This window comes from Pectinophora gossypiella, chromosome 8 (genome assembly GCF_024362695.1).
Source record: "Pectinophora gossypiella chromosome 8, ilPecGoss1.1, whole genome shotgun sequence".
NCBI classification, from domain to species: Eukaryota; Metazoa; Arthropoda; class Insecta; order Lepidoptera; family Gelechiidae; genus Pectinophora; species Pectinophora gossypiella.
In genome coordinates this window covers 11,227,561-11,252,891 of record NC_065411.1, presented here as the reverse complement: position 1 = coordinate 11,252,891, position 25,331 = coordinate 11,227,561, and the positions used below count along the sequence as shown (strand labels likewise).

Genomic DNA, 25,331 nt, shown 5'->3' with positions numbered 1-25,331 from the left:
GGTAGGTAGGTAGGTCTGGCCGCTGTTCCCATTGTTAGATTTACATTGTGGCGTAGTACAGAGTCAGAGTACAGATTCACAGAAAGCAGTGTCTAACAGGAAGCTCGGTGAGGAGGTGGTACAGCCATGAGCAATATAATGTACCCACTTTAGGACTCTGTCGCACTAACATATTTGACATTTAGTGAGACTTACAGTTCAATTTGTCAAAAAAGTTAATGTGACATGGTACCAAAGTGTATACATGTTAATGCTTAACCAACGGCTTAACGTGCCTTCCGAAGCACGAATCATCTTACTTTCGGAGTAGTTAGTGTTAGGACATTTCCTAACTTAGGACATTACAGGCTGATCACCTGATTGTACTACAAAGCCTGTTATTACAGGCTTTGTAACTTTGACCAAAAAGTAATTTTTAAAATATGTCCCCACCGGGAATCGAACCCAGGACCTCCGGATCGTGAGCTCAACGCTCAACTACTAGACCACGGAGGTCGTTAATATAACCTATAGTATATATAACCTATAGTGTCAAAGCATAATACAAGGGTGTTCATAATACAATTACTTTCAGCCGCTCCACGCTGAGAATAGGTATACTTAACTGCCTATAGGGAGATAACGTTGAGAATCCCATTATATTACAAATGTTACGGGAGCCAGTATCTGATCGCAAATGAAATACGAGTAATCACGCTCCCTTGACGTAATCGGCATCCTTGGGCGGAATCGTTCCACTTTATACCATATTTGATGATCGCTGTATTGTAGAATGCCGAACAGCTTCAGGCACGTAGCCAAAATCGTGATATTGACTGCGCAGTTCATATTTTGATAGTTCTATCATAAAGCCATCAGACATGGTCATAAGACCATGCCAAATATGCTTACCTAGTGTCGGAAGATACTGGGTACAAGCCCTCAGCAAAGAGAACATAATCACTACGTCATAGGTAGAATAACGGCCTCCGTGGTCCAGTGGTTGAGCGTTGGGCTCACGATCTGGACGCTCCGGGTTCGAATCCCGGTGGGGATAATATCACAAAAATCACTTTGTGATCCCTAGTTTGGTTATGACATTAGAGGCTGATCACCTGATTGTCCGAAAAGTAAGATCCGTGCTTCGGAAGGCACGTTAAACCTTTGATCCCGGATACTACTTGCTGATGTAAGCATGTAGTCGTTACATGAGTCATGTCAGGGGCGTTTGGCGGCTCAATAATAACCCTGACACCAGGGTTGATGAGGCTGGTATTCCACCTCACAATCCACACGATAAGAAGATAGGTAGAATTAGGAATAATAATACGACTATGTTTAGTAAGTAATCAGTATTCTCCATTTGTCCAATTATATTTGGGTACTTACGTAGTAAATCTCGAATCCCGGACGCAAATATAATTTCATTTGTCAAATTAAAAGTCATGTACCTACTAGACCATCTTAGCAACGAGCAGCTATTGTTTCCAATGGTTTGCTTCTTTCAAAGTAGCATCTAATTAAACACTTATTTTCGGCTCGCTATTCCTTGAAATTTGTACAACAAAGGCAGATTAACAGAAACTTAGCGACCTTAGGTAGGAAACCCGGGGACACGAGAGCTCTCTTGAAAGGGTCAAGAGGAAATTATTGACGCTCGACGCCTTTCTCAAAAGTTCGTGTTTTCATTCAGCAATTACTGTTTATAGTGCCGATGGGAAATGAATGCCGGAAAATCAAACACTAATTAACCTCTACTGCAATAAAGCAAAGCGCTATCTGAATGACAATAAAGGTTGGGTAGGCGCTCAATAAATATTTTCGACCGCCCTAACTTGCTCCCTGTAATAAACTGAAGTTTCCGCTATCCGAAAGTTTTATTTTCGCAGTTCCTTCTATGTGTTTGCTACATCGTTAGAAGGTGAATACAAATTTTCACTTTGGCTTTTCCGTTATTACTACTTGAAAGGACAAAGGAATGTTTACGTGAAATTCAAGAATATTTTCCGAGGTAACACGGCGACAAATTTCTGTGTTTACGAGAACGCGCGAGGGCCACTTGAAAGGGACGACTTGAATATTATTTAAGTATTTTTCAAGAGGGTCATGTTTTGATTCAATTAGGTCTGTTTAAAGGTGACTCATGGGAAATGTACCCCTGGAATGCCGGCGCTGACACTAATTACCTAGCCAATGCCGCAATTCAGTAGCACACTAATGCTAACTAAATTACTAACTTACTAAATAACGGACAGTAGGAAGATAGGTATTATTTCTGAGTGAAACTTCGAAGGACGTAATATGCCCGACGACCCTATTACTCTAGCAACAGAGGCGGCCAACCAGCTCGCTTTGCTCAGCTCTTTGTCACTCAGGTTTGTTGTCTTAAATTTTGTACCGGGTGAGAGCCCTCAACGCTCCCCATTTGTCCGGCCAAGTAGTTAATGCCATCTGCGGCAAATCTGCAATAAGTCACGTCAAATAAAACTGAGTGAAAGCTAGCCACTGGATAGGCGCCAAATATCGGTCTAACCGACTAAACGTGATGTTTTCAGCGAAATATTTTATAATGTAAAACGGCGTTCAAAACGAAATTCGACTGTTTACTTCCACTTCCACGTTTCGGACGACGCTCAGTGGGTAGGCCCGCTACAAGGTGGACCGACGATCTGGTGAAGGTCGCGGGAAGCCGCTGGATGCGGGCAGCGCAGGACCGATCGTCGTGGAGATCCTTGGGGGAGGCCTATGCCCAGCTGTGGGCGTCATGCGGCTGATGATGATGATGATGACTTCCACTTCTTACTTGATTACATTGACAGAAATAAAATGTCTACGCGAAATTGAAGGTAAAACGCCTCTGTGTTCACTCGTGTACAAACGTCTCTGAGTGTGTTGATGAAGTTAATTACAAGGGACTTAAACACCGGCGAGGAGTGGGTGTATGTACTATACATCTCTGCCTACCTATTCGTGGTTACAGGCGTGAATCGGCGTAATGCTATGTCCTGTGTTACATAATGAAGTTTGACACTTACCTCAAAGAGTTTGTATTTAATTTAATTATGTTTAAAAAGTATGGTTGGTGAGAAATAAGTGGCTAAAAACCAGGCGGTCACTAATTAACCCAATGCCTCCACCGCAATACAGCAACGGACTAATTAGAACGAGTTTCATTCATGAATGAGAACGAACCCTTAGGAAATATATTAAAGTTGGTACTCGATTACAAAGACCATTAGCATCCACGACAGTAATGACTGTTGGAATTTCTTTAGCTCCATAACGAAAATTGAAACGAGAATAATGTAATTAGGCACTTTACTGACCTTTGTTTGACATTTTGATTACAAAATAAAGACATAAAACGTTTTCTTTTTTCTATTTAACTTATTTATGAATTTTCATAAAGACCTCAAAGTTAGAGGAAAACGTTCTAACAATTGGGCTACCACGGCGCCAACTATTAATAGTTTTTTATATATATATTAATTATATATATATATATATATATTAGAGATATTAATTAGTATTTACCAAACTGGAAAATCAAAAGACTGTGAACATTTACAGGAGAAACTTACTTTATAATAATAAACCTACTTATCTGATACCTTTGTATTTTTTTCACCTCTTAGGAGAAAAAATAGGTCTAAATTTCTTATCCAAGTTTCTTGCAAGTTTTATTATGAAATTAACTTGCCGACTTAGGTAGGTACTTACGATTAGTCTTTTTAATTTCAACAAAGCTTTTACAAAAGGGAATTAAAGCAGATTAAGAACAAGATTGTAACAAAGTCGCGTAACTTTAAGTTCTTTAGCAAGTTTTGTTCAAATATTGCGTGGTAAGTCAGTACATTTAACTTAACATTTAAAGTATTTATTTTCGCCTTTAAGTTTCCACTCTAGTAGATACTTAATTTCTAAGTATTTCTCAAGTATAATTTTATTCTTTGCAATGCTGCCGCTTCTGAATTATTATCGTGGTGAAATGGTGAATGAAATTTAAAAGTAATAATTTTTTTCCAAACTAGTGCTGATATTCCTTATAATTCTTATCACCTGAATAACACCTGCTACAATTTTTTATTTTAAGTTGTACATGTCATTTTCTTACCTGCTTAAAACAAAATGACAAAAGGGCTGATTAACCACTGTTATTTTTTAAAATGAAGGAGTAAATGTAACAATAACCCGGACGAACCAAATATGCATCTCGTTGGAATGCAACCTGCTTGTCGTGTACTGATAATTTAATTCAATTGGGTTATAGCTCAGGGTTATAGGTACGCAAACGTTAAAATGTCGGTTAAGATTTGAAAAAATAAGATTATTGTAAATTTTTATTTATTACTATTTATTGTATAAATTATTTAATAATACATAACTTACAATAAAGAGCGCATAATCAACTAGGTATATAAAAGTTTAATAATTATAATAATCATAATCACACGCTAATAACCGTAATAGTTGTAGGTATCTATTATTTTATAACATTCGATTAATAATTGCTTTTCATTATTGTTTCAAAAGTATCCGATTCCTTGTTGGGCCTCGTAAAGTTTAACTTCGTCTTTCTTCATCGTCAAATCGGGCCTAGAAGAAAATTAAATTATAGTTTACGGGTCAGTTTCATCAGTAGCTTATGTGCTGGTTGTGATAGAACTATAGAAGCAATAGCCAAAATATTTAGATAGCAGCAGAATGCGTGTATTCGTATAAGCTATCAGCGTAGACAGAGATAGGAATAGACTTCGATCTGTCTCTCTTTCACCCAAAGCGAGATAGCATTATGACACCAGGAAAAAATCCGACGTAAACCGACGTGACTTTTATTTCTTCTCACTAGTTCAATTCATTCGATCGTCGATTTTTTCCCATAATTTGTGCGAAGTTAGAAAACTAATTAAAATTTCAACAAGTGACAATAAATAGTCAGACATAACGCCACCAGTTTTATAATTGCTTGTAAAATATAACGGAAATATAATAGTACTCACAATGATAACTGCACAGTCTGTTGCGGAACTGGAACAAAAACAAAAATATTGTTATTGCAAGCTGATTTGGTCTAATTCGATCGAAAGAACTTTTGTAATTGCTACAGTAAAATTTGGTGATCAGATTTTGTGCTCAAAAGATGGGTTTTCGAAGAGATAAAGTGACCAATTTTCCAGGAAATCTTTCCAGGTAAAAATAATGATCCAAGGTTGAACTACATCTGTATTGAGCGAGATAAAGAGCTCCACGACGGCCGCGGTTTCTTTATCTCGTTTTAGCAAATGACGGTTACGAGTGACAGAAAAGGAGAGAAACACAGGAATATGCGATGGGGTGCAGCCAGATGTAGTTCAACCCTTAGTAGGCTATATAGTCTTTGCGCTCTAGTATGGTGTACAACAGGACAGAAAAAGACGGCCGCCGCCATTTTTTAAATCCAAACCCCATTATCTAACTATTGTGTCTGGAAATCTCGGCAGCAAGAGGAAAGACAGAAGACAAATAAATAAAACAATACTTACTTGTTCCCATCTGCGGTTGCTGTATAATCGCGGTGACGTCGGAGAAGTATATCTGGTGCGAGGTTTGTACGAATTCTTTGCTCTGTTCGATGTTGTATGTGGTTTGGAGGATAGGCGCTTGAGTCACTATGATCTGCTGTTCTTGCCGCCACTTGTCTACGTCCGTCTCTTCTTGCATCTTCTGCATTCTCTCCACTTGTTTGTAAGTCGGCTCGCCGCCGATATAGTCCCGCTTCGTGCGGTTGTGTGTTCGTATCTCGTGCTTTCTTAAATCAGATCTGTGGAGAGGGCACTGGTTTAAAATCCAAATCCCATTGTATAACTATTCAAATTTAACTATTCAAATCAAGTCAAATAAATATACTTTATAGCACAGAACTACATTACAACAATCAGACATAACCCATGAATACAGTACAATTTGGGTGGCCTAAGTGCTCCAAGCAACCACTACCAGGAAACAAACATTTACCAAACTTGGATGCAGAATGGTGCAACAAGAAATAAATGCCTAAAAGTAAACTATTGAGTCTGGAAATCCCGAATACGAAGTTTAGGGGTATTTATTAAAACTTTTTATCCCCATTTTATTATTATTTTTTTAACGAGGCTTTGAACACCCATCCCCCTTTTAGGTAGACAACCCTTAAACTTAATGTTGTCCTTCATTTACAATATGTGTAAAAAAGAGATAAAGCTAGTTTTAATCCTGCCCAATTAAGCTAAAAGTTGGTGGTTGCCCTTCCTTGGAGTTATTTTTATCTATTTTAGATGATAGAAAGACTGTGCAATATGGAAATATACTCACTTGTAACAGAAGTCCGCTCCACAGAAGTTGCACGAGTGTTTGATGTTCATGTGCGTCGCTTCGTGATGGTCGCGGAGAGCTGTCTTCGTTCTAAACGCCTTCTCACACATCGCGCACTGGTAACAAAACATTTATACGTAAATATACTAATTAATATTACTTATATTTTAATTCATCATAATGATGAATGAGGTCTAGTGAATGAAGTCACTAGACCAGGGGGTGACGGAAAACGTCGTGAGGTAACTGAGACAGCTTTAAGAGGGTGTGTATTTGCTTATAAGAATGCACCTTTTTTCAAAGATATTTGTTTTTAGCACTTCTAGTGCTTAAGGTAAACTCACAAAGAAAAATCGTACAATTCTGTTTCCCGAACTTTTCGTATCTCGTCCGAATCAGAAATTTTCGATCTTTTCTCTATTCTCCACCTCCAGTTCATAGAGGAGAGGACTGTGTCCGGAGGTGGGACATACATGTATTATATAGCTTCTCATACATACATAAACTCACGTCTATTTTCCCAGGATAGGCAGAAACTATGAAATTCATCATTCATCAATCGTTCATACACGTACGTCGGTATATAGCTGTATCCTTTACCTTAAACTGTTTGTCCTGGTGAGTAAGCTTATGTTTGTTCAGATTGGAGGGGTTGACGAAGGTGGCCGGACATTCGGGACACTTGTAAGGCTTCTCGCCCGTGTGAGTCCGCATGTGCATCACTAGGTAGTACTTGTGCTTGCACTTGTATGGGCACAGGTCGCAGAAGAAATTAAACGTATTTGTGTGCACCAACCTGAGAAATTGAAATTGTGTTACGTTTTATCATCAATGCAACCATTGGTTAAAAAATTATTGATATTGAACAAAGTTAAATAAAGATGAAAAGGGATGTGACATGATGAAAATGTTTTGATATTTCTGCTGAATGGCCTGACCAAAATGTAATATTATTTTCCGGGAAAACAAGGGTTTGCCTGGGTTGAAGCCAAAATTATAGTTTTAAAAAGTCTGCACTGCAACCGATGAGCGCGCGGCGCAAATTATATCGAAGACTTCGAACAATAGACGCAGAAAATGATATCTATGTGGATAGACATCTTACAGCTATTAATCAAAGCCGATATAATTCTATCCGCGCGCGGCGCGGTTGCTTTGCCGCGAGGGCTGAATTATTTTTCTGTCTTACTGTTGAGTTCAAGACGAACGTCGTACATCCTGGCAGCACAAATTAACATACATGTGGTTCCTTAACCGGGCGATGACAGGGAACTCCTTGCCACAGGTGGGGCACTTGTGAGGCACGGACTGCTTGTGGCTGTGGCGCATGTGCTGCGCGATGCTCAGCACAAGCTGCCCGCACAGCTCGCACGCCCGACGCATGCAGTCGCGACGGTGTGCCATTAGCTTCTCCTGTTGGGTATATGCATCCGTAAAATTGAAAAGTAAAATTGTTTTCTAGTGTGTGAGTGTGTGTCACCAAACAATGTCAGGGTTATTACAGAGCAGCTAGACTGGCCATATTAGTCTGTTCCTTAAAATGCTTTTAAAAATTATGACACTAGTTAAGGTACAATATAAAACATACCTTATTAAGAAAAGTCGTATCACAAGACGAGCATCGGAACTGCTTGTTCTTAGGTGGAATCTTCTTCTGCCGCAGTCTCAATTTCTTCTTGCGTTCCTTCTCTTTTTGTTCTTCTACCTTCATTCTTTTCAACTTCATTTGGTGCAAGATCAGTTGGAAATCATGCCTTGAGTATGGATATGAGTGGAATGATGGATCACCTGCAAAAATGTTTGCTTGAATATATAACAGAGAAAAGTTAAAGGAAAATATTTTAGTAACTAGAGTAAAACACATCAACACCATAGGAAGTGAGTCTGAAATACAAACCATTAGGATTTAATATTTGCTTGAACTTTCTATCAGACATCTCACAATTTCTTTTAAAAGCCATAATAGCCTTTAGTGTATCCAGACAATATGTACAGATGTATTTTGGTAAGGAGTCATCTAAAGTCATCTGAAAATACAATACAAGTTGTTTTAATAATCTAATCCATTTCTTAGAACCAAAGTTGCAAGTTTGTGAAAAAACTTGGCTAAAACTACTAAATAAATTAATAAGTCCAGACGCTGAACTCACAGAGACATTAGTAATACTGCGAAGTGCAGTAATAATTTCAAATCCATCTGTCTTCTCACTTAGTGGTGTACATCCATTCTTAGCACAGACTCTGCAGATCATTTCCTTTGCCAGATAAACTGACTTTTTTCTAAAAACAAATTATTAACAAGTAAAATAAATAAATATACAAATGCAATTGTAACGATGAACAATAAGTGAATTATTAAAAAATAAATAAACAGTAATCAGAATTTATAATTTGTAAGACTTATTATTTAATAGACACTCATTATTATTTATTATAGGCTGAAAAACCAATATATGGTATATAAAAGCCGGAATCTTCCAACTAGTGGTGAACAATATAACAAACACATAAAACAATAGCAGAAGCTGGTACTGAATTATAAACAATGTCAGTGTCTACATATTCCATACTATACTGCAACAGTACATATAATTTAATAAAGAATGTAATTACCTAAATAATAAACTTTAATTATGTAGTATAATATGTATGATCCAACAAACGAATTCCAATAACTTACCCTTCCATAAGCCTTTGCCAGTGGTCACCATTGCTATAGCTATTGCTGCTACTGCTCCCTTCATCTTCATTAAATATATTAGAAGAATATTTTTCTTTATTCAGTCTCGATAGCATTGACTTAGTTAAATACACTGCCATTGCACTAAAATTATGTTGTTACACTGATAATTATCAAGACATTTGTACAAGAAATGTAAAAACTATGTTGATTTGGTTGGTTGTATAGATAGAGTTGTACATGTACAAGTTGTCAAACACAACTTTTTTTTCCGTTAATTGTAGGGTTGTAACTGTACTATTATGATTTCCGAAAATGTAACAAATCTTTATGTGCTATCGAGTAATATATAACAACTACGAAAGTAACATCTATACATTATTAAAGCAAAGTACTTCATCTGAGGGAGCAAACATATTTAACGAGAAGTTAATAAAATCGATATGAACTGATTTGCACAACATTTCATGTGACGTGACTCGCATCGCATACGACTGTTCAACTGTTGCTATTCAATGACATAATTCAATAGTATGACATAAATCTATTAAATTTCTGGAATCTCTATAAATATGCAAAATCCGTATGTCACTGGCTTAAAAGTTATGAAACCAAGCCAAAAACCGGTAAAAAACCCCGAACTGGCCTAGCACTATCAATCTAGAATTGATTGATACAAGGATTGATATCAAGTTGTCAATCAAATGAATTCAATCATTCCTTCTCCATAATTTAAGTGCTTGTATTGTTTTGTAATAATTGCGATAAATCAATAAAACTAGTTGAATTTACTTCACAAATATAAGTAAATATGGCTTCTCTGTTACTATTAAAGTCCATGTTATTTGCAAATGCTCTCCATAAGTCGAAAAAGAAGAAAAAAGTTAAATTAAAGAGAGTGTGAGTTGTCTTAATTTGTTTACATATTAAATTAACTAAACAACAAAAACATTTGTGTAGCGCGATATACTAATACTCTCTTTAATATAAGTACGAAATTATTGGCTTTCAGGTCGGCAAAGCCAAAAAAATTAGATCTGAATATGTGCAGAATATGTAATGACGAAAAAGGCGATATCCCAATATTTAACAATTTTGTTCAACCTAACATTCCTGATGAAATCCAAAACTTCGCTGGTGTTACTGTAAGTATGTTTATTTGGTTTTTGTCATTAATTATATAAGACTCCATTTAGGTTTGTAGGTATTTGTACACAATACTTAATTGTTAATATACTTCAATTGCCAACTTGTGTGATGTATGAAAATTGTTTAAATATGCTAAAACATGGATTAAATAGAAAAACTTTTAGGATTTCTAGTATTGTAGCACCATAGCCTTATAGTTTCCTTTTTTCTAGTGTTCAACAAAAACAGTTAATAATATTAAACAATTTAAATAATATTTCAGGTGAGTAAATCAGACCAGCTACCACAGCACATGTGTCAAAGCTGCTTAGATCTGCTAAACGGGTGCATCACATTCAGAGACGTGTGCCAGCGCACCAATAAAGACTTAATAGAACTATCCATTAAAAAAGGTAAAATATGTGTAAAAGTATGACCTAAAAGCTGTAGTATATCCACTGACATGAGTTATCAAATTTAAAAAGTAGTTACCTGGTTTTATTTCATAAATTAAAAATTATTAGCATTCTTTGTTAACTTGTGAAATAAAATACAGATTTTATGTGATAAGATGCAAACAACAATTAAATCCTACAATATAAAAACAAAATGCAAAATAGATAGGTACAATAAAAAAATACAATAAGATATTTTTTTCAGAAACCAGTAATTTTACATACATTTTTCAGAATCCAGTAATTTTGTTATCAATAATGACCAAGACCTCTTTGTTGAACAAGTTGATCAAAGGAACAGTGATGATGAGTCATACAATGTTCCATCACCAGCATTTTCAGACAATTCTGAGTTATGGGGGTGTGCTTCTTGTAATAAAGAGTTCTATGACTTAGTAAGTAAAGTTATAATTGCATGCTACTTTATGAATTAGAGCTCCAGAAAAAAAAAACAATCAATACTTTAAAAAATCATTTAGTTTGGACTTTCTTACATTCTTTAAATAACACCCTAAACTTCCTTCTGCAATATGTAATGAACCTTCTATACCTATTCTCTTATTTATTTATATATTATTTATTTATTTCAGAACCTTAATATTATATCAATCAATGATATTACATACCAATGCAACAAGAAAAAAATTTTTATTTAGCAGTTGAAACACCATTAATTTATGAAAATTAGTAGGTATAAGTGTTCCTTTTAAAATTGACTAACAGTGTATCAACAACTATTGTTTTAATTACAGAAATCATACAACAACCATTTAAAAGACTGCAACAAACAAACCAATGAACCCAAACCACCAAGAGACCAGAATTGGAAGAAAATGCAAAGTTTTCTTTGTGACATCTGTGGGAAGACTGCGCGATCCAGAGCTAGTCTTCTAGTTCACATGTGAGTTGGTTCAACATTACCAATTGATTGAAAGAGCAGCTCACGGTTCATATCATGCGACATTTGTTTATTGTTGACTACAATAAAAAAAATATATAGATGGCACTGTCCAGATTTAACATGATAATAACCTATTAAGTATCTCGTTACTCAGGTACATAATTATTCAAAATAATGCAGAAGCATTATATACCGAAAAATAATTGTTGCTTGATATTACAATCATATTATGTATGGAATTAAGTTGCCTATATTGTGGTACCTACCTATATTGTTTTTTTTTTGTTTTGATCAGAATAATGGGTGGTAGATGTGTTGTGCCTGAGTGTAATAAAAAGGGTCATTATTTATATGAAAAAACAAAGATAAAAGATGCATTTGAGGGAAATTTTTACAGCACTACCTATATTTTTTTGGGAAGCATAGCCTGGAAAGTCCAGTTGTTGCATATAAAATGAGTGTTGTAGGTATTTTAGCTGTTAAATATGATTTGTGTGTGTATTATAATTATGATGACTTTTCAACTGTTGCAGGGGTATCCACGAAAATGTTTTTCCCTTCAAATGCGACGTGTGTCCGTACCAAGGGCGAACTATGGACCTCTTAAAGGTCCACAAACGATCGCACCTGGTCGACAAACCGTTTAAATGTAGCCAGTGTAATAAGGCTACCACGACGTCTAGTAATTTAGCCAAACATATACGACACGTCCATAGTACTAATAGGCCTTTTAAGGTAAGCTGTTTAATTATTTTATGATCCTATTTCTAAAAGACGCCTTTCTCTATCAACGTGGTTTTATGCGTAATATCTTAAATAAGGTAGGCATCAAAGTAGATCTTAGACTTCCGATTATAATTTGACCACATTCTGTGTTAACTTGTAGGCACAGGGTAATGTGTTAAGTTATGTAGGTAACCCATCTAACTCCAGCAGTATATAACATATAACTAAAGCAATTTAGCACTACATATTCTTAGGTAAACACACACACTCACATATTCTTGATATTCTTATCTCTCAAAGAGGTAGAGCAAAAGATACTCACCATTATAATTATCAATTACAGTGTACTTACTGCGACAAAGGTTTCTCCTTCCAACACGACATGAAGAGACATATAAAGGATATACACTTACGTACCAGTACCGTCGAGTGCGACGTATGTTTCAAAAAGTTCAATACTAAGTAAGTATTCAAGGAATTTATGTTGATCTTTAGATTTCATTCCGTCTCGTGGTTCTATGCTGACTCTGCTTGAATTACTATCTTATTCAAGTCAATTTGTTTTCAGAAAAATTCTCCAAGGCCACAGATGGAAGATACACAAAATAAAAGGCGAAAGACAAGGGCGCCTGCCTTCGTACTTGCAGTGCCAAATGGGGGAGAATGATAATAATGTAAACAACTGTGATCCCGATCTCAATTATTAATATCTATTAATCTAGAAATGTTTTTTTGAATTATTTTATGACTAGGTATTTTTAATTATGATAAAGAAGAGTAGAAACACGCAAGCAATAGCTATCTTGGAGGTAGTAATCACTATATGTAAGGTAATAAAATATTATACATATGTTAGTATAATAATCGATAATTAATTGATAAGTATATTAAAATAGTAATTGCATTTTTGTTTACATATTTTTACGATTGAATCATACATTTTTAATGCAAATGACTCTTTTATTGCATTTCTTATCATTTAAACCATATTAACTGATTTAGTGTCCATAATAAGGGCAACAGCAGCAGTTTGATAAAATAAAAAAATGCCCACCAAAGGAATAAAAACCCTAAGAATTCTAGTTTTAAACATTTGCTGTTCAATCGTTCTATGAAACTTAAGTATTAAAGATCAATATTTGCAACTAATTTGAAAAATATGGGGCTGCTTGTGGTGTTACTTTTAATACAAGGTTGTTTCGCATTTGACCTTCCGAAAACTGGTTGTAAGGCGGATTTAAAGATTAACAACCAGCATTATAACGTAAGCGATACCATTCATACTGGCAACGCGTTCCCCACTGACGCCCACTACGATGCCTTTGGGAATCTATTTTACGTGGAATCGGGAAGAAACGACAACGGATTCTACTTTGATATCAAGGTTTTGAAGTTCCAGAATAAAAGGCCTGAAAAAGTTACTGGTAAGTTATTTGCCTCATCATCATCAATTGCCTCATACCTTTAATTTTATTTCGACACCGCTTCGTTTGTTATTATTTTGAACTGGTATGCTGCACCAAATTACAAGTGTGTAAGCAGCCGTTATGAGCGGATCCGATGCTGATGTCGATATACATACCTATATCTATAAAACTATTAATTCAAGACTTGTTTTTCTAAAGGTTTACCTGAAGGCTCCAGTTACTCCATCGCAGTGGATAAAAAGGATAATAAAGTGTTCTTTGGCACTGGAGAAGGTATATTCTGCTACAACTACGAAACGCAAACAGCGACCCCAGTATCTGAGAGCAGCTTGAAATTAAATATGATATTTGTCGACAAAGATGGCAACAAATACATTACAGAGAGCAATAACGGTGTTGAGGAGTTATACCTACTCGACGGTAATAAGAAAATTCGTTTCAGTACTCTCGAAGCCTTAAACGAACTGGCAATAGACGACAAAAACAACTTTTACTTCATCAAAGAAGATAAATTGTTTGTCCTCAAGTCCAGTTTATCTACGCCGGTTTGCATCGGAAATGTGTCTTACGACGGTATTGCTCAAATATCAATTCACAAGGAAACTGTCTTTATTGCTAGTGAAAACTTAATGTATTTCCACGAAAATGAAATGCACAATATGAAAGAAGTTAATGATGTACCCGGAAAAGTATCTGCTATAGCTTTTAATGATGTTGGTGATTTTATTCTTGGAATTCAAGGGAAGATGATGAAATACAAGAAAAATGAATGTTACCACAGAGGTAATGAACTTAAAAATGACCAGAGAACAATCAAAGAGATAAAAAAAATAATTTAAACTAGTATGCAAACGTTTGAACAATCCTTTTATTAATAAAATAAATAGCCTAATTTAACATTACAGTTCTGAGTAGCGAAGCTTCATTACGCCTATTAGGTCAAGAACAATAATTCTTATCAAGCCCAAAAACTAAAAATACCCTTAACTAATTAATTGGTGGCACAATAACAAAACCAAATTAATTTAAAATGTTATTGATCTTTTGCTTCCAGAATTCTGCTTAATATTATTCTTCTTATTTACTGCCTGTGAATTCTTCATTTAGGAGAAATCAAACTCCAGGTCTTCATTAAAATTATAAAAACCTTATGTTTAAAAGCACATTTACACAATAAAAATACTGTTTCAAACAAAGAATTTGATCTACTAAATATAATTTACCTACCCTTAATTAGGTTGTAACAGTTTTAATGGGTTTATTAATGTGTAAGTTAAGTACCTATAATTATTTCATGGTTGAATTTGCGAGCAAGCATTAATAATTTACATATTATAATTATCTATAACATCACAAAGTCCAAAAATTAGTAATGATAAAAAGGTAGTGATAATTAGTAATATCATAGTATATTAATTACTCCATGTTATTATTAAATCTCTGGAAATGTTATTGTGATTGATTATAATTATATTATATATATGTTATATATAGCTGGAAACTTCCTCACTGATAGTTGTTCTCCAAGGAGCCCCAAGGGGGTAAAATGAGAGGGATTTGATTGAGCCACCTCTGTGAGTGAGGGAATTCTTCGAGATGTCTGAAAACTGCTCTGCATCAGGGAGACACAAGATAATGTTATTTGGGTTGATATAAGAATATGACACCAAAGATCCAAAATTGCAGTCAAATCTTCTGTCAAGAGGTTTTTAATTTTTATAGTATGAAAGGTCACTCACAGCACGCGACACTGCTTTAGCAGCGAGCGCACTGGGCACCATCTAGTTTGATTGATTAATATACCTAGAATCATTCAGCAATAAATTGTGTGAACAACACACCAAATTCAAAATTTTCGGACTTAAGTATTACAATTCAACCAGAAATATCTTACATTGCGTTTTTTAATATAATATTGCTTATTTTCGACAAGATACCAGTTTATCCAAAGAAAACAACCGATATAGGTTGTGTGTTCTATGCAAATTGTATAAATTTTCAATAGCTTAAACTACAATCAGTATACTTTGAAATGTAATTTTAATGTGGTAATAAATACATTGGATAAGTTCAATGTAGCTCAGTGTGGTAGTATACTTTGTGAAATTATTGGGAATGTAATAGGCTGAGCCTGAGAGTTAGGAAGTGCCATTGGTTGACTAGTGCTTGAGATGGTAATCTGTTGGGTGGAAGTCTGGTGAACCAACTGTTGTGCAGAGGGAACCAATTGTTGCTGTGCTGACTGTTGAGCAGCTAGCTGCTGCGCTGATTGCTGAGCCACCATCTGTTGAGCAGACTGCTGAGCAGCCGCTGCCAACTGCTGGGCAGACTGTTGGGCAGCTGCTGCTAAATGTTGAGCAGATTGCTGTGCTGCAGCAAGATGTTGTTGTGCAGACTGTTGAGCAGCCAAGTGTTGAGCTGACTGCTGAGCAGCTAAGTGCTGAGCTGACTGCTGAGCCAAGTGTTGTGCATTTTGTTGATGTGCCAGATGTTGGGCCGATTGCTGTGCTGCTAAATGTTGTGCAGATTGCTGAGCTGCTGCCAAATGTTGTACAGATTGTTGTGTGGCATACTGTGTAGCTTGATGTTGTGGCGCAAGTTGAGGTTGTAGTGCAGACTGCTGTACCAACTGCTGCACTGCTGTTTGTGGCCCACTGCTCATAAGCTGTTGAGCAGGAGGCGCTAACGTCAGCTGCGCCGGCGTCACCGCCACCACAGTTTGTCCACCACCCATCAATGTGCCAGAATCACTGACTTGCATTAGCTGCTGAGCTCCAGCACTAGTAACTATTAACGCTCCAGAATTACCAACCAGCTGTTGTGTAGTGCTCACTGTAAGTATTTGAGGTGCTGGAGTCAAGAGTTGTGCTCTGGATGCTGCTGGTGCTAGGGCTAGATTAGGTGTTGCAGCTGCTGGAACCAGAGCTGGTAATGCACCTGCTAGGCTCACTACAGGTGTCACACTTACTGTAGCTAGAGACACAGGGGCAGAGGTGCCGTGACGGGAAGTAATCACGCAAGGTTGATCAGTTCTGATAGAAGCAGTTTGTTCCAACAAAAATTCATTCATTGATGTCAGTTGAACATTCTTCTCAGTCAAGTCTGCAACTTTCTTCAATAAAACACTTATATTATCATGAAGTAACTTAACTTTGTGGTCCAGAGAATCACAGTTGGGGCATATATTTGTTGGAGGTAGGACTGGTTTCTCAATACCATTCTCTTCATATGCAAACCTTCGGAATTTGGCTTCAGGCGGAGAATCATCATCTCTAAGAGGTGGTGGCGGCCGGTTATACGGCGGAGGTGGTATATTTAGTTGTCGTCCGACTTCAGTACCGACTACATCTGGCGGATGGACGTACTTGCAATCATTGTTAGAACATGCCCCGTGAATATAAGCTTGACATATTGGCAAGTTGCGAGGATCGCGAGGATACATTCCAGTGACGTAAAAGTGCTCTTCCTCGTCAGCAGAGCTGTGGATAAACTTGCAGTTTGCTCGGAAACAACCTTTGTTTTGAAAGTCGTGGCAGAAACGGAAGAGTTCTTTCAAATAAGGCTTTGATGGTATTTCGTGTATATATCTACAGTTTTCGCGTGTACAGCATCCTCGTATAAAATCTCGACAGAAATTATAAGCCGTTGGAGCTCCTTTTTCACCATCTTCAGAGGCATTCATCATACCGTCCATATTCGTTGATCCGTTGCCGATCATGGTTTCTTTTAACAAATCATCTCCTCGCGTTAATCTAGCTTCTATATAGCAGGATAACGGGCACTAAGTTAATCATTTCCGCAAATAAAACGTGGAAAATGGAAATTAACTCACATTGTTTTTATTTCCTGGTACATTTCTTAACACATAACCACTATGTATTATAATATATTCTATCGTCAGTTACACACGTTTTGAACATTTGTATTTACGATTGTTCAATATTTTGCACAAATATACAAAATAACAACAAAAATCTCAAAATGTTTCCAGCTACTTGAAGGCGTGAATGATTGAAAGTATGATCTACTTGGTCTTTGATTCCTGCCTTCTTGCTTTTTGAATGAATGAATAAAATAGTCTTAAAACATGCTTTGTACAACGCAAAGAATAATGCGTGAAAAAACCGGTATAATCGATAAAACGTAAAACTACAAAAGACAGCACGCACAGCCCTATCTGTTTATTGTCAAAAAACTATAGAAAATGGCGTCTTCGTGCTTTCGGATGCAGTGATTCTGTTTTCATAGTTTATTTAATAAAAAATGGTGCTACTGCATGATAAATAGGCAGAAACTTGACAACTTCCACATTTATTTTAGAAATCGCCATATTTACTATAATACTGCGACAAAAATGAGGTATGTTTGATTGTAAAAGTTCACATGGTTTGTTGTTTTTGTTGTTTATTTTATTAATGAAAATATTAATTTTCAGGTAACACTAGGATTCTAAAATGTTTAAACAGCAGTTATCACCGCGTAGTGTACATCCCTACCAGACTACGGTGGTGCCTAGGAGCGAGCAGCAGTTTGTGTCGGCAGCTCATCAAAGGGCTAAGTTCCCGTGGGCGGAGGATATTAACACCCCGGTCTACCAGGTCGCAGGGACAGACAGTTCTACTTCTGACACTGCATATCATGTAAATATATTTTCTATAAACCTTAGATAAAATAAATTAATCTCAGTAGGTATGTACCTAGTTTATTTCAAATGACACCTTATTTCAGGTCCCTCATTATTACAACGGCACATTAAGAGAGTATGGACCTCCATCGCCTGTCTACCAATCTCCATATGGTGCCAATACATGGCACAGTTACAAGAAGAGTGAAAAAATACCCATACATGGTTCTCCATCAGAAGCCTACACTTTTCCTCAGTGTGCAAGTGCGTTCTCTCTTCCTCTGTGTGACGTGGAGTCGCGACAGACAGTCAGTCATTCCCCTATACCTCCTGTGCCATCTGTAAGCCCTGAAGTGCCCATTATTGGAGCTTGTGGTGGACACTGCCCTGGATTTGAATATGTGTGCTATTATATTTTACAGGTAACTATTTACTCAACACCTTGCTTATTTTTTAATTCAGCATCATATGCTTAAATTTTGTTTACAGTGTAGTCAATTTAGCCTCTTTAGCACCTTGATATCCATTAAACTTATGAATTCAATAGTTGTTGTTATGTATTCAACACTAGCAACACGAAACAAGAATAAAAACTAAAAAATAAAATGAGATTCTATAACAGATGTTGAAATCTATCAAGTGTGTTTGATAAGTGTGTGTATTCTGTTACTGTAATTATACATATCTTTGTTACAGGTTATATTTGTAGTAGGTATACTAACTGGGATCTCACTCTGTATAGCTGGGATCGTGTTGCGGCGCACTAACCGCAATGGCGACCTTGGTGTCTTAGTGTACATAGGTAGGATCATAAGTATTTTATTAATGTATGAAAATCTCCATAGGTATGGGTCAGCTCATCAACTTGTATCTTCTCACTGCACTTTCAACCCCTAATAGGGATTATGGCTGAGATATGTCTGTCTGTCGTATTTACGGTACTTAATTTTGATTATGTTATGGGTGAATTTTCAAAACTTCCTCTATACATATTTCAGTGGCTCATAATCCTGACACCAGAATTGATAAAGTCAACTGACTTTATCTACATCGCATAACCTACACATAAAACTAGTAAAATCTGGAAAATGCTCCACAACATACTTTTTATTTTTTTTGGTTTGGTTTTCCCCGAAGGGTAAGGCAAAGGGAACTATGCCCATACAGCCATGTCTGACGTATTTTTTTTTCTTGATGATTAATGAAATGGTGAAAGGTGATGAATGATGATGATGAAACCTAAGCCCCCACCCTCGGAGTAGACTCCTACTCCGAACCCCAAACGAATTAACTCAAAAGTCCGCATAAAGTTTTGAGCTATGAAGCGGCTTCCTAGCACGAAGCGAAAATAGGCAGATACACTTTGTTTATTGAATACTCCAATGTAATAACACTCGCAAATGTCTTCCGACTAACTTAATGCGATCATTAACCACAAAACACCACTTCGTATTAATTATTTAGATTATTCAATGAAGAAAGCAACTGTCCCGTTCCCGTTTCCCGCTAAAAAGCCCTCCACAACATACCTAGATGTATTTTCAAAAATTCCCCTATGTAGTGTGTAGGTTAGTTTTGATTGAAGTATTGATGCATGTTGGCAGGCTGCTTGTCGTCGTGCGTGTGCGGCGTGCTGCTCGGCGTGCAGTGCTGCGTGCGGCGCGACATCCGCACGAGGAAGCTGCGTGCTAACATGCACATACCCATGCAGCCTATACAGGTCTTTACAATCATTTCTCTTTTGTATAGTACCTGTGCAAATTCACTAGGCACCTTAGAGGGTGGTTGCATACTAGAGAAGTATGTACTTAATTCACTCGAGATATGCTGGTATCTCTACACCTACTTTGGGACAGTGGACGCGGTCGCGCCCGCGGGGACAAATTTTCTAGTTAATTTTAGTAGAAAGGCGGGAAACACGTTGATCGTCAATGGCGACACAAAGATCGATAATGCAAGGAACAGACCTTGTGTGTTTAAAGGAAAGAAATTAATCGTGGCTTTCCCTGGGGATCCACTCATATTCCTATTTGCGAGGGTTGTCATTTTTCTTTCTTTCATGTTGAACTGAAATTAAAGCACTACGAAAATATCGTAATTACAGGAATTGCCAGCCCCTGCTTGCCCTCTGCTCACGTCCACATTACCTCATAGCCAAGTATACAGGTTAGTATCATATCTGCCTTGTTTTATAACTTATTGTTGTTGTACTGATTATTATCTCAGACATGTCAACCCTATTGTTATTGTAAATGAAGTCTGTAAACTGACGCTATACCATTTTTCATCATCAGTGCAGCATTCTCCATTCAAAGGCCAATTCTTTCACTTCCTTATAATACAAGACATTCACCTTCTTTTTAATCTGTTCTATGTAAGCTCTTCTTGGTCTTCCCCTTCCTCTCTTACCATTTTTGATAATCATAATTTATGATACCAATTCCTAAACTGCTTTGTATATGATTAGTTTGTGTTGTTTAATTATCTATAATTTCATGTTTCAGACCAACTGCCAATATTTGCTCTGAAGACGAAGTGACCGGCGTTCCATGGTGGCGACGCACCAATAGAGACTGACTAGCTTTAAGTTTAATTACACTGTATATGTAATGTATTTTGCTTGTGAAGACAAACAATACCATTAACTTGTTATTTTATAATAAATATTGCCAGACTACTTTTCGTTTATCTTTTCTTCCTCCATAAATGAAACATCACGTCAGGAATATGACTTACTTTATTTAAAAGTTTAAACATGCTGTGACAGACAATCTGTAAATACATGAAAAATAAAATTGCAATATAAGTACTGTACTTTAAGTACTAAACAAAAATTATAAATAAAATATAATGGGAAATATCAATAAGATTGCACCCTTTAGTATAAAATAATTTTATAGAAAAACATGATACCACAGCTAGCTGAAAATTAAATGGACGCTAATAGCCTATTCTACTATAGATTCGCGATCCAGGGCTTGAAAGCGGTTAAGGTTACGATACCGGCATGAAATTACGGTACCGATTTCTTATTGGTCCGTAAAACGGTAGCGTAACGTGTGCGTCAAGCTAGCGGCCTCAAAAAAAAAATGGGCACGAAAAAATAATTTGACCATACCAAAAAGTAGTACTCTTATTGAAAAAAATAGTACCTGTTGTAAAAAAATTAGTACCTTCACGGTTCTGGATTTATAGCCATGTTTTATTGCACTTGCTAGCTTGACGGTGAGCGAAATTTGGCGAGAGTTAACGACAAGGTCTTTCGCTTTGATTTAAACGCCAAAAAATAGTACCGAAATAGTACTTACCCCCTGCAAAATACCGAAATGAGTACTTCAACGGTTCCAAAGTTATAAAGGCAGTTCTTTGCTCCCGCTGGCTTGACGTTTTGAAAATACCTATTATCTAGGGAACGCTTGCATACTTCAGTATGTAACTAATTTCAATAAACTCGTATGAAATAGTACTTCCTACCATCATAATTTTGATCCGATTCTCTTTCTAGAAATATGTTAAAAAATCATCATAACCTATGCCATACATTTGTTGTTGATACAGTCACGTAGACAATTACATAACCTCACAATTTATTCGTAAGTATTGCCATCGCCAGTATTGCCATTTTGGAGGTCTACCCTACCATTTCTTTGCACTTCAGAGTGTTGCTATTACAAAAAATTGCTATTGCATACACCCATATGCAATAATTTTAATAGAAAATGGCTGCATAGGTCCAGTTCTTATTGAAAACAATCTGTGATTTTAATACATCATAATACATTTTTAATCAGCTGTTTTATTTTATAATTTATACCTTCATGTTCAATTTGTTACGGATCGAAGTGTTTGTTAATAAATAATTTGCAGTATTTGTAGAATAACTCAAAGAGTTTCAACAATGATATTACTTTCATCTGACAACCCTGGCACTTCACCAATTTTTACCCAAAAATGGGGAAAAAATACTAAAATCTGACAACATTCTTCTTGAGCATGTGTAATAATTTTGTTCGCGACTGTACCTGTCTTGATAAATGTATGACATAGGTTATAATGACTTTTTGACATATTTCTACAAAGAGAATCAGGTCCAAATTATGATGGTAGGGAGTACTATTTCATACGAGTTTATTGACATTAGTTACAAACTGAAGTATGCAAGCGTTCCCTAGATAATAGGTATTTTCAAAACGTCAAGCCAGCGGGAGCAAAGAACTGCCTTTATAACTTTGGAACCGTTGAAGTACTCATTTCGGTATTTTGCAGGGGGTAAGTACTATTTCGGTACTATTTTTTGGCGTTTAAATCAAAGCGAAAGACCTTGTCGTTAACTCTCGCCAAATTTCGCTCACCGTCAAGCTAGCAAGTGCAATAAAACATGGCTATAAATCCAGAACCGTGAAGGTACTAATTTTTTTACAACAGGTACTATTTTTTTCAATAAGAGTACTATTTTTTGGTATGGTCAAATTATTTTTTCGTGCCCATTTTTTTTTTGAGGCCGCTAGCTTGACGCACACAGCGTAACTCGTAACCTTAAACGTTTTCAAGCCCTGCATCATACTCTTACGATAACACTGAAGCTTACGACTACATTTAATCCTGATTATTTACAATTTTAATTTTTAAACTGTATCTCTTAAATTATCTTAAGTTTGTCACCGAACGATACTGTGATGTAAAAGTTATTGAATCAAGTATTTCGAAACATACAGAGAGCTTGAATATTTAATCGAAATTACCAGTAGAATATAAAAATTAAATGCTATGCAATCCATTCAACCATAAGTGCGATATATAACAACCTCGATTCATTGTGATCAACACATTTTTCGTAAACATTTCCAATATAAATTCGTTTCGTATTCGTCAACGAAAGGTACAATATAAAATCTTTCTATAGCTTTCTATGTACCGATAACGACGTAGGCGCATAAACGGACGTGCGTCATTGCCTTGTATCACTCGTTACGTGTAGGCAGCGAGTTGCCTCACCTCATCAATGCACTCGGACTCCGGAGACTTGCTTTCAAACACGCGTATTCGACAATGATTCAATATTAAACGATTTCGCACAGACCTGCCCACCTCATACCATACTACTAAACTTAACTTAATTACATTTATTTTATGAAGAAGTCAATTCGAATAAGAATGTTTTATAGATAAATGAGATTCGATATCTTACTAGTAATAAATACATTAAGTATCCATTTCTACACTAATCTGGACGATAATTTGGCCACATGTCTTTCAATAATTAATGTTAAGACAAATCTTACCAAGCTTCGTACAATATTGCAATATAATGTTCAAAACACGTACAATTTAAGGACATAGTATGTCAAAAGTCAAAAATTGATAAGAATGTTAATTGAACACATCCGAAAGAATACTCAATTTCCTTAAATATAAATTTGATAATTTAGAAATATTGTGCTTATGATTTTAACATGAAACCTTAAAAAGTATATTCGAAAATAAGTAGATATAATTGATTGGATGATAAAAAATCGCAATAAAATTCACTTACAACGTAATTAATGTTGGGGTATAAGAAAGCGTTTTATAAATAAATCAATACTATCACACGACAAGCACTCTTACTGCGATATACCTAGGCGTTATATCGCACGCTTTTATACTTTGTACCACAAAATGCAACACCTGAAGTTTATGGACACGGAATACGTCAAAGTGGTATTAGAGTTACGATTTACCATACTTTTACGCGATAAAAATAAATTGTTACTAATGTAGTAATGTTACAATACCAAAAATATACTGTAATACCACTTCGGCGGGGTAGGGGGACGTTAGGGCGGGCCTAAGCTCGAAGTAGTGAGTAATCTCTCGTGGGCGGGGTGTGCCGGAGGCCTATGCTACTGATGGCCGGCCGTCCAGCATTTTGTCGCTTTCCTCTGCGCTGCTCAAGCTGTAAACAGTAAAACGAATCAAATAATGGAATATTATTAATCAATTACTTTAAACAAATGCCCCTACTATCTGCCGACGCGGCGCGACGCCTAGATTCATGTACTAGTTAAGGAGCAAATAACCTACGACTCTAAAACTACATCAACCACATACTATTTATTCACAATCTCGTATTTATTTGGTAATTTCATATACACGTTCTAACAAACATCTTGCCGAAGTCACGTTCTTTGTAGTTAGCAAGTGTATGCAAACAGACATCCATAATATACATCGTGTATGTGTGACTGATCGGTCTAGGAAACATTAAGTAAACAGCTCGAGACAATAGTGTGATCTTTAACACCACCTGTGTCAACAAGCACAATAGGTAATATAGTCTATAACACTATGCGCCTATGACTTCGATTATTATGTAAATTATAGTGACACCTTTGGCGCTCTTGCGTAATAGTTTACTTCTATTTTAATATAAAATAATAGAGTAAGGTATGTATAGAAGGCGAAGGCTGTTAGCAGGGCTGGCACAGGAAGAACTCGAAGGACGTAGATACACCAAATTGGGGATGTCTTTAAAAAGGTTAGTACGAGCTTTTTTGTTTTGGATCGGCGTGCGTGTATGAAACGATTGATGAATATATCAGGGTCGAAACAAATGAAAGTCCATAGTCTCTGCTTACCCCGGTGAGTTTATGTATGTATTATAAATATAAAATAAGTCTAGTACGTCACTACATGTTCGTATTTTAAAATATTAATTTGAATCCGCAGAGCTAACGCACATTAATCTGATCAAATAATAAATGTTTAGAATATGTATTTTCTTTCTTAGAATTTGGAGATGATATTGTATAAAATCAAAACTCGTAGTGTCGCTGCTTGTAAACCTGGCAATTTCTGCCTGTTCCTTTTTATGTTCAAAGAATTTATTGTCAACACACAATCTACATTTATTTACATTCGTTATGACGACCGATAAGACGAAAATCTAACTATACATACTTTCTCTAAATTATTTTTTTTGTTACGAAATGGTTATGATGTTTACTTCAAAGCAGGTAACAGGTATATAATATGTCCTATTCACAAGTACACTACATTACTTACAAGAGAATGCCGCACACACAATAGAAAGACATAATAA

General features: G+C 36.2%; 6 protein-coding genes across 6 annotated transcripts in view; 3 read left to right on the top strand and 3 right to left on the bottom strand.

Moving 5' to 3' along the window:
• Positions 1-4,306: 4,306 nt before the first annotated feature.
• On the bottom strand, positions 4,307-9,234 carry LOC126368826 (zinc finger protein 714-like). Its single transcript, XM_050012986.1, has 10 exons — positions 8,990-9,234; positions 8,460-8,589; positions 8,207-8,336; positions 7,898-8,097; positions 7,550-7,722; positions 6,910-7,105; positions 6,310-6,425; positions 5,502-5,779; positions 4,980-5,007; positions 4,307-4,575 (listed from the first exon to the last, which is right to left on the bottom strand). The coding sequence occupies exons 1-10, from the start codon at positions 9,127-9,129 to the stop codon at positions 4,506-4,508; spliced, it is 1,461 nt and encodes a 486-aa protein (XP_049868943.1). The 5' UTR covers positions 9,130-9,234; the 3' UTR covers positions 4,307-4,505.
• A 467-nt stretch (positions 9,235-9,701) lies between these two features.
• LOC126368827 (zinc finger protein 836-like) lies at positions 9,702-13,103 on the top strand. Its single transcript, XM_050012987.1, has 8 exons — positions 9,702-9,889; positions 10,002-10,134; positions 10,401-10,530; positions 10,807-10,967; positions 11,325-11,473; positions 12,007-12,208; positions 12,543-12,661; positions 12,768-13,103. The coding sequence occupies exons 1-8, from the start codon at positions 9,801-9,803 to the stop codon at positions 12,904-12,906; spliced, it is 1,122 nt and encodes a 373-aa protein (XP_049868944.1). The 5' UTR covers positions 9,702-9,800; the 3' UTR covers positions 12,907-13,103.
• Positions 13,104-13,212: 109 nt separating this feature from the next.
• LOC126368828 (uncharacterized) lies at positions 13,213-14,521 on the top strand. Its single transcript, XM_050012988.1, has 2 exons — positions 13,213-13,623; positions 13,825-14,521. Exons 1-2 carry the CDS (start codon positions 13,359-13,361, stop codon positions 14,463-14,465), a joined length of 906 nt encoding a protein of 301 aa, XP_049868945.1. The 5' UTR covers positions 13,213-13,358; the 3' UTR covers positions 14,466-14,521.
• LOC126368824 (zinc finger CCCH domain-containing protein 10-like) lies at positions 14,477-17,662 on the bottom strand. Its single transcript, XM_050012985.1, has one exon. The coding sequence runs from the start codon at positions 17,342-17,344 to the stop codon at positions 15,707-15,709; it is 1,638 nt and encodes a 545-aa protein (XP_049868942.1). The 5' UTR covers positions 17,345-17,662; the 3' UTR covers positions 14,477-15,706.
• Positions 17,663-17,820: 158 nt separating this feature from the next.
• LOC126368829 (uncharacterized) lies at positions 17,821-20,927 on the top strand. Its single transcript, XM_050012990.1, has 7 exons — positions 17,821-17,985; positions 18,062-18,266; positions 18,355-18,672; positions 18,947-19,052; positions 19,855-19,970; positions 20,355-20,416; positions 20,755-20,927. The coding sequence occupies exons 2-7, from the start codon at positions 18,081-18,083 to the stop codon at positions 20,825-20,827; spliced, it is 861 nt and encodes a 286-aa protein (XP_049868947.1). The 5' UTR covers positions 17,821-17,985; positions 18,062-18,080; the 3' UTR covers positions 20,828-20,927.
• A 42-nt stretch (positions 20,928-20,969) lies between these two features.
• The window catches only part of LOC126368830 (uncharacterized), a 29,885-nt gene continuing 25,523 nt past the window's right edge, over positions 20,970-25,331 (bottom strand). The window contains exon 4 of the mRNA XM_050012991.1: positions 20,970-24,185. Within this exon, the coding sequence (XP_049868948.1) occupies positions 24,128-24,185 (58 nt within the window). The 3' untranslated portion in view covers positions 20,970-24,127. The remainder of the gene's footprint in view (positions 24,186-25,331) is intronic.

What these genes read in the sequence shown, in the direction of transcription:
- LOC126368828 (XM_050012988.1), top strand. Translation starts at nt 13,359, where the DNA reads ATGGGGCTGCTTGTGGTGTTACTTTTAATACAAGGTTGTTTCGCATTT. An exon ending in AAGGCCTGAAAAAGTTACTG is followed by an intron (nt 13,624 to 13,824) that starts GTAAGTTATTTG and finishes GTTTTTCTAAAG; the next exon opens with GTTTACCTGAAGGCTCCAGT.
- LOC126368829 (XM_050012990.1), top strand. Translation starts at nt 18,081, where the DNA reads ATGTTTAAACAGCAGTTATCACCGCGTAGTGTACATCCCTACCAGACT. An exon ending in TGTGCTATTATATTTTACAG is followed by an intron (nt 18,673 to 18,946) that starts GTAACTATTTAC and finishes TCTTTGTTACAG; the next exon opens with GTTATATTTGTAGTAGGTAT. An exon ending in CCTCATAGCCAAGTATACAG is followed by an intron (nt 20,417 to 20,754) that starts GTTAGTATCATA and finishes TTCATGTTTCAG; the next exon opens with ACCAACTGCCAATATTTGCT.
- LOC126368826 (XM_050012986.1), bottom strand. Translation starts at nt 9,129, where the DNA reads ATGGCAGTGTATTTAACTAAGTCAATGCTATCGAGACTGAATAAAGAA. An exon ending in GCAGTATTACTAATGTCTCT is followed by an intron (nt 8,337 to 8,459) that starts GTGAGTTCAGCG and finishes TTGTATTTTCAG; the next exon opens with ATGACTTTAGATGACTCCTT. An exon ending in CAGACTGTGCAGTTATCATT is followed by an intron (nt 4,576 to 4,979) that starts GTGAGTACTATT and finishes ATTTTCTTCTAG; the next exon opens with GCCCGATTTGACGATGAAGA.
- LOC126368824 (XM_050012985.1), bottom strand. Translation starts at nt 17,344, where the DNA reads ATGATCGGCAACGGATCAACGAATATGGACGGTATGATGAATGCCTCT.
- LOC126368827 (XM_050012987.1), top strand. Translation starts at nt 9,801, where the DNA reads ATGGCTTCTCTGTTACTATTAAAGTCCATGTTATTTGCAAATGCTCTC. An exon ending in AGAACTATCCATTAAAAAAG is followed by an intron (nt 10,531 to 10,806) that starts GTAAAATATGTG and finishes TACATTTTTCAG; the next exon opens with AATCCAGTAATTTTGTTATC. An exon ending in GTACTAATAGGCCTTTTAAG is followed by an intron (nt 12,209 to 12,542) that starts GTAAGCTGTTTA and finishes TATCAATTACAG; the next exon opens with TGTACTTACTGCGACAAAGG.